Source organism: Buteo buteo, chromosome 9 (assembly GCF_964188355.1).
Source record: "Buteo buteo chromosome 9, bButBut1.hap1.1, whole genome shotgun sequence".
Classification (NCBI taxonomy): domain Eukaryota; kingdom Metazoa; phylum Chordata; class Aves; order Accipitriformes; family Accipitridae; genus Buteo; species Buteo buteo.
In genome coordinates, this window is record NC_134179.1 from 23,283,805 (window position 1) to 23,298,784 (window position 14,980).

General features: G+C 45.4%; 1 protein-coding gene across 1 annotated transcript; it reads right to left on the reverse strand.

The window, feature by feature from the left end:
• Nucleotides 1-11,281: 11,281 nt before the first annotated feature.
• CCN2 (cellular communication network factor 2) lies at nucleotides 11,282-14,501 on the reverse strand. The gene is made up of 5 exons (XM_075035722.1): nucleotides 14,099-14,501; nucleotides 13,782-14,004; nucleotides 13,380-13,631; nucleotides 12,935-13,146; nucleotides 11,282-12,607 (listed from the first exon to the last, which is right to left on the reverse strand). Exons 1-5 carry the CDS (start codon nucleotides 14,147-14,149, stop codon nucleotides 12,311-12,313), a joined length of 1,035 nt encoding a protein of 344 aa, XP_074891823.1. The 5' UTR covers nucleotides 14,150-14,501; the 3' UTR covers nucleotides 11,282-12,310.
• Nucleotides 14,502-14,980: the final 479 nt, after the last annotated feature.

The following is a 14,980-nucleotide window of genomic DNA, read 5'->3' on the forward strand; positions in this document are numbered from 1 at the left end:
GCTCTTAAATCTTGTACCTGCTGGCTGCATAAGTTGGTACAGTTCACTATAGAATTTTAATTATACTCTTTGTTATAGTGCTGTATATATGTTTAAAACTGTACCTAGTGTCTTCAAAATGGAGAAAGGAATGACATACACTTGCTTCTGCTGTTCAAAATAAATTGTTTGGGGAGGTGCGAAGTTTGATAATCACGTATGGATGCATTTTACTTTAAACAAAAACTGAATGCAACTGCATTTGCTGGTGATATCTGGCCCTCTTCTGGTCTGATCTGAGATAACTGGGAAAAGATCTGTTCTCTTCAGTGTACATTTTCTAAGGAAATATGGTCCTGGGACTGTAGAAATCCAGGCAAACCACCTGGAAAAGAATGGGCTTTCCTAGGCTTTTTATGAAATACTTCACATTCTTTTAATTAGCTAACACTCCTACTACAATTTTTAGAGACCAGAGCACTGGGAGGACTCAATTACTGCCATGTAAAGAATAAAAAAAATTCTGCAGAAGGTGGTTATGCTACGACTTCCTATGACTGAGGAAGGTTTTTTTCATATAAATTATTGTATATCCTGTGTATCAGACATGCCAGTGGAACTTATTACACTGCAGATGTTAACACTTTTCTTTCCTTGTACAAATGAGCTAAAATCACATAAATGTGCATTGCTAACTCCCACTGGTGGCTTCAATGGAGCAAAAATGCAGTGTGACTCTGTATCAACCACTTCATCACTGGGAGGAATAACTGTTCTCGGGATATCTTGCAGAAATGGATGTAATCTTGGAGCTTACATAATATAAACCAGGTTGTCCACAGCTTTCTGCAAAAAAAAAGGAAAAATAAAACCAGCAAAAGCATGAGCCCAGACCCCTTGCCCCCATATACTGCAAGATCAGAACATACTGCAGCCAAAACAGCCTGATTCAAACTGGAGAGGTGGGGTATTCTGGCAATGAACACTCATGACTTCAGAGGAAAGTCAGCTAATGGACTGAGTGGTAAAGACTGTATTTTATTAAGTCAACAAATTTGGCTGCAGATCTCAAGTTCCAGAGGACAGGACTTGGACTGATACACTGTTCACATGGAGGAGAGAAGAGTTTTAGCTTGATTGGACATTTCTCAGTGGGTATAAAGGGCAAAGCAAACAAATTTGGAAAGATCAGAAAACACCTTGAGGAAGAAGGCACCAATTGTTAGACATACCCACTAGCTGGCTCTAAGTCCTTATCAGGAATGTCTGTTAAAATGACTTGCAGGCTCCATAGCTTTCTCATCTGAGGGCATAGTTAGCTGCAGCTCTGGGAAAACTGTTGGTCACAGCCATTCAGATTCAGCATCTGATGAAAGTTGTGTTCAATACGCATAGCTTCTTGATGTGTAGCTCTTTGAATACAGAAAGCATGGGGATTCCTACAACATCCAGAATGAATCCTTTGCAAAGCAACGAGAATTTGTCAAAGCATCATCCATGCCAAAATAAAGCTTACAAAAGATGGACATTTTTTACATTACAGACATGATGGTCAATCCAAAGTATTACAAAATGGCATGTGGAGCTTAATATCAGAGTCCACAACAGTCGCTGAGTTGTAAATATTTCAGCAAGACTGCAACTGTTCCATTACTGAAAGGGCATCAAAAGAGGGGTAGTGCTTTAGGAATTGGAGGGAATGGCTCTATTAATTGACAACAACCACAAGACTATTTAAAAAAGAAAAATTAACCAGAAGCCTGGTTTGGCCCAAAAGACTTGGATAAATATGTAAAAAGGAAACATTTTCAACTATTAGTAAGAAGATAAATTTGGGGGACTTGGTAGATGGCAAACACCTCCTAAAACCCCATCTTTGAAAACAGAACTTGCACTGATTTTAGCCCTCTCTTTCAAAGATGGTTTTCTCAGACATGTAATATATATGACAGATTTTGATGGTATAGAGAGGGCATTTTATGTAGGCGATGGTTTTGTTGGGGTGTGTGGATGATAAGAATTTCAAAGCTGTCCTGAAAACAACTAGAATAGCTGTGCTAAGGCTGAATTAGAACACAAAATACTTAGGAGGGGAATATAGTGCTCAGGAGAGAAGTTAACCTAAACATGTTCTTCAACCTGCTTGGCTGGGCCACCACCCTTAACATGAAAATAACGGGGTAGAGGTATTTCTGTGTAAAGCAAACTATGTAAGGAAAAGTTTGGACTCTCAGACCAGCAACTTGAGAGCCATACTTGTGCACAGGTAGTTATGCGATGTAACTCTTGGGAGAGATTTAGAAGCTGAAGAATTTGGTCAGTTAGGACCAGGCTGATGGTGAGCACAAAGCTGGGCTGTCCACAGGCCTTTCCAAGAAGGAGGCTGACACCAGGCAAGTGAAGAGTTGTTTTTTTTCTGACCCCAGCCTGACCCAGTGGTACTGATATCTCAAGGCCTCTGGGTCCTGTGCCAGGTCTGAGGCTCACTGAGCAGTTCCAGCCAGGTTAGTTAAGAAGTCGATGGCAAAGGTCTGAAGGTCTGTGAAGCTCCTGTGTTAAAAGTTGTTCACCTGGGAAAGGTCATGTGAGGAAACACATCTCTAAAAAGCCTCTTTGCTCATGCAGAAGATGAGGTGCACAGTGCTTTTAAGGAGCAATGAAAGCAAATCTCAGGTGAATCTCTGGTTCTGAGTGACTAAGAACAGCCAGTCCATCACTACTACTATTGAATAAAGGTGTCATTCAAACAAGTTGTAAAATTCTTCGTGTTTGTTTATGAAGGAAGTATATGCACCTAGCAAACACTTGGCATTTCTTACCATGTCTTTGAGCCTAAAAGTAATGTAGGTGTCCATGTACCAGACTCTGCTCTGCACTTCGGTTGGGGGCCAGCTGCAGTAGGGAGGATCCAGAGGACAAGGCATAGCAGCCCTCTTGCCATTTGTATGTCCAAACCCATTTCACAGCATTGGATCTCAAATAAAAAGCTGGATCAGAGGTTTTTTTACATTAGGTTTAGGTTAGACCCAGAGCATCAGACCCAAAGTCCTATTCATCAGACCAAACCTACACAAAATGGACACGACTCATTGTCTATGCATGCTGAAGTCGTCAGGAGGGAAATGAGTTTCCCTTTCAACAATTTAACTCAAAGGCTTATTGTAACATAGTCAACTGGAAAAAAGAGGTGCAATTACATAAGGTAATTTCATGGATGTCTGATAGATCCCCAACACTTACGTGTGCATCTGTACCCATCTAAGGAGGAGAAGCAAGCCTTGCTTATCCTAAAACTTGGACCACAGAGGGCTGATTGATTTTTAAGAGTCATGTGAGATAAAAAGCAAGACATTTAAAATAAAGTTTTTTTTATTATTATTATTATCTTTAATAAATAAACCTCTCTTCTCTTTCGGATGATTTTTCTGGGTACCTGCTAGTGACAATTATTGTAATGTATTGTTGTGATCCGTTCCTCCAGGATGGGTGCTGTTGGGAAGTCAGAGGAAGCCCAGGGAGGGTCTGCAAGGGGCTCCTGTTCTTCCAGCTCAAAGCATGGCAGCAGCCTGAAGCAGGAGAGAAAGGAGATCAGCGAGACCTCATCCTGTGACTTGCAGCTCGTTCCAGAGGAGTCTTAACAGCACACTTGGGTGTTTTGTTTTCTGCATCTTTAGTATAGGTAACAATGATATGGAGAGTGTATAATCATATGTCTAAAAGTAATGCATGGTGCTCAGACAGACTTGTGTAGCTATTACTTTAATATTTTATAAGAAAATAGGAAATATTTCCTATATTCTAAACAAGTCTATGCTTAGCTCGCACCACCCTTCTTAACAAAACAGCGCGAACTGTTTCAAGTGAGAAATGAGATGCCTAGCACCAAAAAGAGCACAATGAGCTCGTTGATCTTCATTTACACGGAGGCAAAGTTTGTACCTGGAGCAGGAGGTGCTGCAGCTGCAGAGCAGCCACACGGTGTCAGTGTGATGCAGAGAAAGAGCCCGGACTGGTCCCCGGCTCTCAGCCGGGCAGCCCCCAGCAGCAGAGCCCCACGCCGGGGCCGGTGTGGGACACAGCACAGGCTGTACTTGCACTTTCAGGAGTCGTTAGCCTGGTCCTGGTTCAGGTGGTGTAGCAAGTGCTAGCTAGGTTAAATGTTAGAATATATTACCGTACTCCCTACACCATCTATTAACAGCATCATGTAACGGAAATTACATGCTCCAAGATTGCCTCCTCAAACAAGCAGTTTTTATCTAAAGGCGCTCATGAAATAAAATGACAGACCGACTTTTTCCTCCTCCTTGTTTTGGAGAAGCAGACAGACAAAATACAGGTGCCAATGCACCATTCTTTATTTTCTGACTAAAGGACAGGCTATTTCTCTGCAACCCTACTAGCCCACAAGTTGTCCTGGTGTGGCTATACAGAGCACCGAAAAACTCAAAGACTGATTTAATGAAGTCTAATAAAGAAGCTTAGAGAGATCTTAGGCAACACTGTTAACTATTTGGAACAAGAACCTGTTGCTTCTCACAATCAGCAGTCACCATACAGCACAAGGAGATTTTATCAACCAGCATTACGGTTGCTTGTTTGGCTCTGCTCTTTGTTGAGAGGGCCATCATATATGTCTGTGTGTGGTTGCTAGCAAATACACATGTTGTTTCCAAATTGTTTTGTGATAAGGTCTGTGGGGAATGCCATGCAGGAGCCAAAGAAAACATTACATAAATAGTCTCTAATTTGCTTTTCAGCTCTAGGAAATGAACACACTTAAGGATAGAAGAGTCTTCCTTGATTTCTGCATGTAGAAAGTCTATTCATTCTTCATACAGAAACCAAGTTTTTACCCAGAGGGTGCTTGCACTCCAAAGGCTGGCTGTGCTTTCAAGTTTTGCCATGCTCATTATATACTTGCAGAAGTCGGAAAAGCCAGACCTAAAAATCCCATTTGTATAGTTTTCCAAAGGGTAAGATGAGCATACTCACATTTATAGAGTAGAATATTGTATATGACACATTTATATTATAACTGCATCCTCATGAGAATAATTACATCATACAGAAAGCTACAATGGAGGTGTGTGTGTGCATGCGTGCTTCCGTGTGTGTGTAAGGTTAGACCTTACAGGATATCCTTACACTAGATGTATCCCATGTTGACTAGCTCTGAGTCAGGTACTCTGGGTGTTAAGTGAAGGTGAAAGTAACATTGCCAATTATTCTCTAATAGCATGTTGTTGGGTATCTAATCAAAGAACTGTAAAATAAAATGGCACTTCTACAGTGCTGTTTATTATTGCTAAGGAACGTAAGGATGAGCAGCAATGCTGAGCATGTAACACAGCAAGCAAAGCCAAATGGTGCCTTCCCTTGCGATGCTGATCCCAGGTGGTTTTTCATAGGCATTAGCAATGCTGACATCCATTCGAGATCACTGGCTGGGGCACGTTCTGTTCTATGTAGTGCTTTCCAAAGTGGCTACTTATTGGCTATAGAGCTGTGGCTGGAAGGATCAATGGAAGGAAAGAAACATTTAATTTATATGCCACCTTATAAAAATCTTCGCAGTCACACGCAGAAGAAAAATCTCAGTTGAGCAGAATCCCCCAGATAGGCAACTACAGCTATGATACTGATGGGAAAACCCATGGAGAGACACTCATGGCAGTTCCCAAAATAAGGTGAGCTGGCCTTCTTCATTAACTCCTACCACATTAGATTTTAGAAGCTTGATCAACTCATTGACCTTGGACTTTCTGACCTCAGAACAAGCCTAGAATTAGAACAATATGTATAAATGGAAAAGGCCATACATAACTCTTTATATATTTCCATTACTCTGCATATTTGCTCCCTTGCATACATGGTGTTCTTGAGAATTAAGTCAAAACAAATACTCTTTTCCACTGAGATCAATGAACTCTAACACTGACCTTCCTTACGGTGGCAGAAGTTGGAAATTTGTGAAAAGAAGTATTTTCTTAGCAAGACTCTGTTCTTTTACTCCCTGGCTTTACAGCATGTAGTGGTCCTCAACTATTCTCATGCATTTCATCAGATACACATTTCTCTCTTGCTCTTGATTCACAGACAAGAAGGTGCAAATTTTGCACAGTGTTACCTTTCTTTCTTGCTCTTGTTGGCTGTGAAGCTGAACCCCAGAGTGATGGCCATCTGTTTAGCTGATCTCTTTTCTGTTGTTTTACCATTCCTCTCCTCCTGCCAGGCTCTCCACTTGGGGCTGGAGCTGTGTGATACCAGAGCGCCATTACAGACGTCGTCTGGGCCATATCTGTCCTTGGATCAGTGGATGGCTCGGCACATGGGATGTAACCAAAGCCTGAGAGTTAGGGCAAAGTAAGTTCCTCCAGAGCATGGTGTTGTGCCACATCACAAAGTCCATGTTGAGATGACCTCTCATCAGAAGACATCAAATGTCTTCTTCGGTGAAGAAAAAAGACCTTTTTTTAATTGCATGATTTAAGAAATATGTAATTGTGAAAGCATAATTAATATCATATCATATCACAGTGTATTAAGATTATATCTAATACCTTCCCAGGTGTTACATTGTCTAAAGCTTGAACAGTATTTCAGATCTACTTTGGATCCTTCTCCATCCCATTCACTTACCAGATACTCTGGCTTATCACTTCCCTAGTACATTGTAATTTTAGCTGTTTACAGAATACTTTCCTCTGCAATTTATGCTGCTGCAAGTGCTTGTTGTCCAGCAAATGCCCCAGGACCCAGCCTGTGTCCTCTTGGGAGCCTTCCCAGGCACACAGCCCTGTGCGGTTCCCCTGACATCGTACAGCCTCAGGACTTTGGGCCACAGGTGGTCTAAACCAGTGTGACTGCAGCTATGTCAATTAGCTAGGCTGACCTAAGTCCCAAAAACTGGCTGAAAAGCTGGTTCTTAGCATTTAGCTCGGGAGCAGGAAAACATATTTCATAGCTGCTGAAAGCTGTTAAATACCTGCTTTTAATAGGACTAATTTAAAACAACAAACATTTCTTTGGATTGTGCATTTCTTTCAGTGGCCCAATTAATGGGGCTGAGTAATGAATGGAGGCACCACTGGATTGTGTTTACACTGCAGTACCACGTTAGCAACCTTTTGGTCCTGCTCGCAAGGCTGTAAAATGCTTTGTTCCTCACAGCATAAACACTATTATACTACTATTAGGGTTGGACTTACTTACCATTAAGCAAACGTAAATACTCCTGCATTTGGCACTGCCCCAATAACAGACAGGAGCTGAGGACTGCTGCCAAAATACACAGTCAGATGTTTCTGGGGGGACTTTTCAGAATCGTCCCAAATCCACTTCTCTGAGGGTGTGGGCTTGGACCGGCACAGAGAAGAGCTGCAACAGCCAGGGCTAGCGGTAATGACTGCAAGCAGTTGTTCTCCGGCGCAGGAGCAACGCAGGATCATGCAGTGGACGTGGGACCTTAGTCATGCTTCTAAGCTCTGTTCAAACGCTAAATGTGTTGAAGGCTTTAGTACAGTTTGGGAACAGGTTCCTTGAAGAAATTCCTGGTATTTCCTGGTTCCCGGCAGGCTGAAAAACACTGTGAGAATGTGGTGGCTTTTGGTATGTCCATTTATGGGCATGAATCAAAGGAACTGCAGGGAGGAAAAAAGTGGAAAATGAGAGGAAAAATAAGTTAACTGAGCTACTTCCTCTCTCAGATTCTTCTTGGGTTTTGGGCAAAGCCTTACACTGGTATTTCATCCCAACTTCTCCTTGCTAACTACTTCCATATGTAGGCATAGTATAACATCAGTTAAAGCCACATTTAAGCACTGTTTTTAAAGAACTTAGGTTTTTGGTGGTAGGATGCAAAGTCAGAATGGTTGAATTATTATATGTTTAGGTAAGAATATTGCTGTTCCTTCTTACATTTAACGTCCTTTTCAGTGTAATGGTACGAGTGCTTTCTTCAAGTGTGATGTCTGAAAAAGCTATGCTACATGAAAAAACCTACAAATGATCTAGTTAAGAGTATGCTATTTCTAGTGGTGTCCAAAAGTCAGTTTTTTCAGCTGAGTCCCTGTCTTTGTGAGACAAACAACTGGATATTATTCAAAGACTTATTTGTTCCTTTGTGGTTATGGATCGTTAAAAGTGGCTCATTCTTGAAGAGTTTCTTAACTAGAGTCTTTTGGATGTTTCTTAGCTCTGAGGAATCTGACAAATTTCCATCTGGAGAGTAGAGCCTATTTCATATGAAAGGGCTATAATCCGTGTCTGTTGTTCACATCTGTATTGTGTTAGAAAGCTAAGCTGCAAATCCATGCAAAAGTGTTATGGTACAAAAAATCTGAAATACGACAGTTTAGAATTACTTCACAAATTATTTGATAGTCTAGTCTCCAGCCACCTTGAATTCCTGTTTAATGATTAATTGACTATCATTTATTAAATGAGTATTGACTTCACAGTGGTCCTTTACCAACTGCATTATTAGTATTGCTGGAGATCCATTTTAAGGAGCAATTCATTTGAATGAATATACTTTCATGTATGAATAAAATATTTTAAAAGTACAGTAGCAAACCTGCACAATAGGATTTTCTGAGGATGCAAACATCCAAAAGCAGATTTCCAAAACAAGGTATTTTGGAAGGAATGTGAACCAACATTCTCTCCCATGTAAGTGACTTTGGACTTTTGAACTCAAGTTTTTATTCTTGCATCTATGCACCTTAGGCACAAAGAATGAAATCAGGAAACGCCTTTACGGTTGAAAGGCCCACATTTTAACCATCATTTAAGATGCCATAAATTCCACACAAAGGCTCCGTTTTCCCAGGATACCTTTGAAAGACAGTCTTACAAACAGTATGATGCCTACCTACACCTCTAGGAGACCTTATAAGAAAGTATTTAAATGTCTTTACCTTCAGAGATAAAACCTTCAGAGGTCTAGCACCTATGAAACGGTGTAAAATGCATGCTTCTGTCGGAAGACTACATGAGTGCCTAGAAAAAAAAGGAGTGCGAAACATTATAATGCAATGATAGCTGAGATTTATGATCCTTGATATGCTCAGGGGAGAGCAACAACTTGCTAAACAGATTTGCATATGCAGCATACTTCCTTATTTTAATTCACACTGGCAACAGCAAACTACCATTAAAATATTCTGACAGGAGGCCTCTTCTGTCCTTCTCCGCTGGCCTGCGAAGGAGTGTGATAATTTGTCAGGTGGCAGGCAAAGCAGCTGCATCACTGCATTACCAGGCAGGGAACAGGTCGTGGTCCCAAGTTGTTTTGGGGGAGCCCCTTTGTGGGTGTCTAATTACAGATGGCCTTCTAAACTAAAGCACTGCTGCTGCTCTCTGGCCCTGTAGCCAGGCACAGCTGGTGGACAGTGCCAGGGGAGGCCACAGTGCTGTGCAGCTTAGGTGTCTGAGATACAGCCCACACTGCCAAGGACTGGCAACAGAACCTGAATCTCATGAGCTGGTCACGAGGCTCAAGAGACTGATGTTATAAGGAATGGCTATTCATTATAATGTCTGATATCAATTTGTAAAAGAACGCAAGGCAGAGTTGTTAATGAACGGGCTTGAGCAGCATCATAAACACCCCATCTCTTAAGGGCATTAATCCCAACCTGCCAGGTATATTGCACTTCTTTCTGTTCTTCTGATCATGAGAGCTTCTATAGTGATGGCTACAAAGTCCATGTACATCCTGTCCTTGCTGGAACTAGAAATGACAGTTTTCTTGTTATTTGGGGGTGGAGCCACAGAAGCAGTTGGACAACCGGTGCTTGTGGGTGTATGAGTGTTCGAAATGTTTCCAGGGTGAACTGAACAGCTGCATCATATTCATAACCTGAAAAAAAGAGGAAAAAGGGAAAAGGAAAAAAAAAAAAAAAGGAGAGAGAGAAAAAATGCTGGAGATTCTCAAGGAGTTTAAGAGCCAGAGGCTACCCAAAACTATTTCATATGGGACACAGAAAGCCACTTCCTCATGCCAGGAGAATTCCTCGTATTTTTTAGAGGAAGGGGAAATGCTTCTATGGCCTTGTGCAAAGCCTGGCAAGGCCACTGGCAAGACTCCCATTGACTTCCCATTAGTTTAGGGCTCTGTTGTCCGTCATTAGTCAAAGCTGGTGTTACACCGATTTGCTGCTAATGCTAACTGAAATCAACAGGATTGGAAGGTTCTCAGGAAGGATGGACATTTTTGTAAGCTAACACTCTTTCACCATCAGGAAATTCCAGATTGAACTTGTTTGCCTGAAAAGGATTCTTGTTGGAGAGTACATGTTTTTTCTGAAAACAAGAACTAATGCTTCTAGATCAAAGGTTAATTTTAAATTCAAAGAATCCCCTCGTCTTAATAAACGGACAAACAAAAGTCTGTTATTAATGTAGGACCTAGCACAGGACTGAAGCTTTCCTTTTAGCTTTAGGGGCGTGAGGCAAGTGACTCGCAACTGTCCTTCTATTGTTTTTTGTTTATCTGAGAAGATGTTTGGACCATTATCAAAATGTGTAGCTCCTACTTCTCATCTGTGGGCCTGCAAGAGTTTGAATCAATGGACGCTTTACAGACAGCACTGTCCTGTCAAATTATTTGCCCCAGTCATCAAGTAGGAAGATAGCCCAGGTGTTCGCCATCAAAGTTCAGTGCTCTGTCTACCACACCATACTAAGGTCTTAATTCAAGTAAAACCACATCTAAGTTAGCCCTGCTCTGCATGAAGGTTAAATCAGAAGATCTTAAAGAGGCCCCTTCCAACCTGTGTTATTCTGTGATTTTTACGATACAACTCACTAGGTCTTCAATGAGAATTTTACCAAATTTTGGACTTCTGGATTTGACTCTAGTCAGGAGCCACTTCAATGTAGATACTTTAAAAACATTTTCCTTGCCTTAGTTGAAAACAAATCACAACCAGTGGAACACTCCAATGAAATTAAAACATGTGGCATGGTATATCACAGCAGGAGATGAATACTATGGTGGCCAGCTGGCTCATTTTAAAGCCATCACATGTGATGCTGCACTTTCTAATGCAATACTGGGCTTGGCAAAGCAAACCTGGCCCTGCCCTCCATTCTGAATTCAGAGGAGTAACAAACTACAGTTGGTTCACTAGCAACAGAATAAGTAACCATAATCATTAGCTCATTCATAAGCACATGTGCTTCTGGACAAAAACCCCACCATGCATTACTTGATTTTCATCTAGTGCAAAGCCAAGCCCTTTTAGGAATATGTAAAGGAATAGTGAAGACTAAAGGTAAATGAAATACCAAGCCATTTATATAAAAAATATAAATACTTTATTTTCAACTAAAAAGGTGCAAACATGTAACTTTTGGTCACACTTCTCAACAAATAAACTGTCCAAAAAGAGCCATAGTCAAAGAAAGAAACAAATGCTCAAGTGGAAAGACTGATGAGCTACAGAAGAGCCACTTTTTTCTTAAAGCCACTTGTCCAATAAAGTGGAAGTAAATTTATTTTGCCAGATGAATGCTTTGTAAGGATGCTGGCACCTCAACTCTAACAATCTCCATTGTGATCTCAACTCACCATTTGGCCCTATCTGAACAATTTCCACTAGAGTATCTACTTCAAGCTTTGAATGCATTGTCAAACAAGCTTTAAATCCTACCTATCTTGTTCCAAAAAAGAAGGCTATCATTGAAATTTCAAAGCATTAAACAAAGGCACAAAACTTTAAATTAATTTAGATAACTGTACAAATATATATACACAGTATTTACAATATTAATAAGTAGCTTGTTACAGGTAAATTAACTGCCACAAGCTGTCCAGTCTAATAGACATGATTCTGATTCTTGTTGACCAAGCCATATGAATCAGAGTGTCAGAGCTGAAACATTACTGTCCTGACTAACAGAACACCTTCTACTTAGCACATTGCTGGGTGAGGGTTTGCATTCCAGCTGTTGCTGTCACTAAACCAGCACCAGCAAATATGCTAACGGTCTCCTTCTCAATTGCACTACTAGATGAAGCATGCTGTACCACATTAAGGGAACATTTGCTTGAATCTGCTTTTCCTGCCTATTTCCCTTAACCCCTTCACACCACCTCATGAACAACATGTTCTGAAGCTGTGTCTTGCTGTGGTCCCACTGTCCGTTTATACCTTCTTCAGACCACCATTTGGGGTCAGTAGAAAAATTGTCTTAAGTCACATGGAGCAGTTTGTTGAAATTAAAAAAACTGATTTAAATACCTTGTGCTATTGAATCATGTTTACAAAATGAGATGCAAATCAGTTCAAGTTGAGAATCTAGTTAGCGTCTCCTTCTGGCTTTATGCCATGTCTCCATACATCTTTCTGTAGTACAGAGACTCAAAGATGTCATTGTCTCCCGGGCAGTTGTAGTGGCACGCGCAGGTCTTGATGAACATCATTTTCCTTTTCATGATCTCCCCATCAGGGCACTTGAACTCCACAGGGAGGGTGGCTGTTCTGTGGGGTGTGCAGCAGCGCCCATCAGTGCAGACACCACAGAACTTAGCTCTGTAGGTCTTCACGCTGGTGCAGCCAGACAGCTCAAACTTGATGGGCTTGGAGATTTTGGGGGTGCGAATGCACTTTTTGCCTTTCTGTTAGGATATAAGTGAATACAAAATGTTTAGAAGGTAGGCTTTCACACAGCACTAAGCTTGGAAGCTAAGGGCAAGCAGACACGCTAATCCTTATTATATTTCCATTAGGCAAGAATGTCTTACATAGTGCCATAATACAGCGCAAGAGAAAACTAAGGACATTTAATTGTAAACTATTCACCGCTGGGGCAAAACTCAAATTTGAAGGTGAGCCACTTGAAACCGACTACCTGTCAGAACTGCACATTTTTTGGTAAGACACTGGGTTTTTGCTAGTGGATGGAAGCATCCTCATAGATCACACACAAAGACGAGACTACTTACCTTGATGTTCTCTTCCAGGTCTGCTTCACAAGGTCTGACCATGCAGAGTCTGCTCTGTTTCTCCAGTCTGCAGAAGGCATTATCATTGGTGACCCTGGTGGAGATGCCCATGCCACAGGTCTTGGAGCAAGCACTCCATTCCGTGGTCTGAACCAGGCAGTTGGCACGCATCATTGTCGGGTCTGGACCGTAAGTGTCTTCCAGTCTGTAGGCTGCAGCAGACAGACAAGCCAGATGAGACCACTGCCTGACCTCATGCCCTGCTAAAGGCTCTCTTCCGTTTCCTGAGAAATTCAGGCAGCCACACTTATCTGTGGGGTGACTCCACTTACTGCAGCGCTGCAGCCGCTGGGGTGCTCCACGTCAACCCATCCCACCGCCTTCAACCTCCATGCGGGGCGCCCCTTCTCCCCAGGCTGCCGTCCGCAAAGGGACCCCCACTCACCAGCGAGAGCAGGTCCCACGGCGGTCTGCTCTTTGGCCTCGTCGCAGACCCACTCCTCGCAGCACTTGCCAGGGAGCTTCACCCGGCGCGGGTAGGGGCAGTCGGGGCTGGGCAGGAGGACGTCCATGCTGCAGAGGGGCACGCAGCCCACCGCCCCGTCCAGGCAGGTGCACTGGTACTTGCAGCTGCTCTGGAAGGACTCGCCGCTCCGGTACACCATGCCGCCGAAGACGCACGGGGCTCCGTCCCGAGCTGCGAGGAGCAGGAGGCGGAGGGTGAGGCGGGCGGGCGCTGGCAGCGAGGCCGGGCCGCGGCCCCGGCTTCCCCCTTCCCCGGCCCCCAGCCCGGCAGGCCCCCGGCCCCGTCCCCCGCCGGCCGGCGGCGGCCCCGGCCCCCACTCACCGGTGCAGACGCCGATCCTGCGGTTGGCGGGGGAGCCGAAGTCGCAGAAGAGCCCCTTGTGGTGGTCGCAGGGGTCGCGCTCGGTGCAGAGCTCGCCCAGCTGCTTGGCGCAGACGCGGCAGCAGCCGCAGCCGTCGGGCACCAGGGAGACGCCGGCGGGGCAGGTGGGGCCGGGCCCCGCGCCGCACTGGCACTGCCCGTTGCACTCCTGGCCCTGCGCCTCCTGCAAGCGGCGGGGGAGGCAGAGAGAGAGAGGGGGGCGTCAGGGCCGCCGCCGGGACAGCGCCGGCCGGGGCGGCGGCGGCGGCGGCACTTACCGGGCTGAGGAGGGCGAGGAGAAGGGCTACGGCGAGGCTGGCGGGGGCCATCCCGCGGCGGTCGTCGGCTTGGGGGCGGCGCGGCGTCGGGCCGGCAGCGGCGTCGGGCTGCCCGGCGGAGGGGCGGTGAGGGGCGGTGAGCCGAGGTGAGGTGAGGAGAGGAGAGGAGAGTTTCCCGCCGGGCGAGTCTCCTCAGCGGCGCGGCGCTGCGCGATCGGGCCTGTGGTGGGCGGCGGGCCGGCGGGCGGCTGCTCGGTGCTGCGCTGCTCCGCTCTGCTCCGCTCCTTCCGAGTCCGGGGGAGAGTGGCTGTGTGACTGCGGAGTGCCGGGGCGGGCGCCCCTTTATACGCGGCGGCGGCGCGGCCTCGCCAATGGGCTGAATGGGGCCGCGGACAAACAGCGACATTCCGCGCATTCCTGCGCGCCGCGCCGCGCCGCCCGCCCCGCCCCGCGCCGCCGCCGCCGCCCCGGAGCGGCCCTGACCCCTGACTCCCGCATTCCTCCGTCTGCACCCCCCCCGCCCCCCCATCTTTTTATTTTTCGTCCTGGTGTTTTTTAAACGTGAGTCACCTCCGCTGCCAGCGGTTCCCGGCCGCCCCCCGGCAGCGCGTTATGTCGAGGCGGGCGGCGGGTCCGGCGGGAAGGGGCGAGGGGGGCGGCGGGGCGGTTGCCAGGGGCGGCCGGGGGAATCCGCTGTTTCCCGTCCTCCGTTCTCCCCGCTCGCCCCTCGTCCCTCCCCCGGGCAGAGGGGACGGGAGGCGGGTGGTTTCGGGGGTGGCCCTCGCCCGCCGAGCTGCCCGGGGGGGGGGCGGCCGGCCGGTGGGGCCCTCGCCTCGGGGTGCCCGGTGGCGAACGGTCCCGGCGCTTTGGTACCACCAAAAA

What these genes read in the sequence shown, in the direction of transcription:
- CCN2 (XM_075035722.1), bottom strand. Translation starts at nt 14,149, where the DNA reads ATGGCCCCCGCCAGCCTCGCCGTAGCCCTTCTCCTCGCCCTCCTCAGC. An exon ending in CAGGATCGGCGTCTGCACCG is followed by an intron (nt 13,632 to 13,781) that starts GTGAGTGGGGGC and finishes TGCTCCTCGCAG; the next exon opens with CTCGGGACGGAGCCCCGTGC. An exon ending in ACCTGGAAGAGAACATCAAG is followed by an intron (nt 12,608 to 12,934) that starts GTAAGTAGTCTC and finishes ATATCCTAACAG; the next exon opens with AAAGGCAAAAAGTGCATTCG.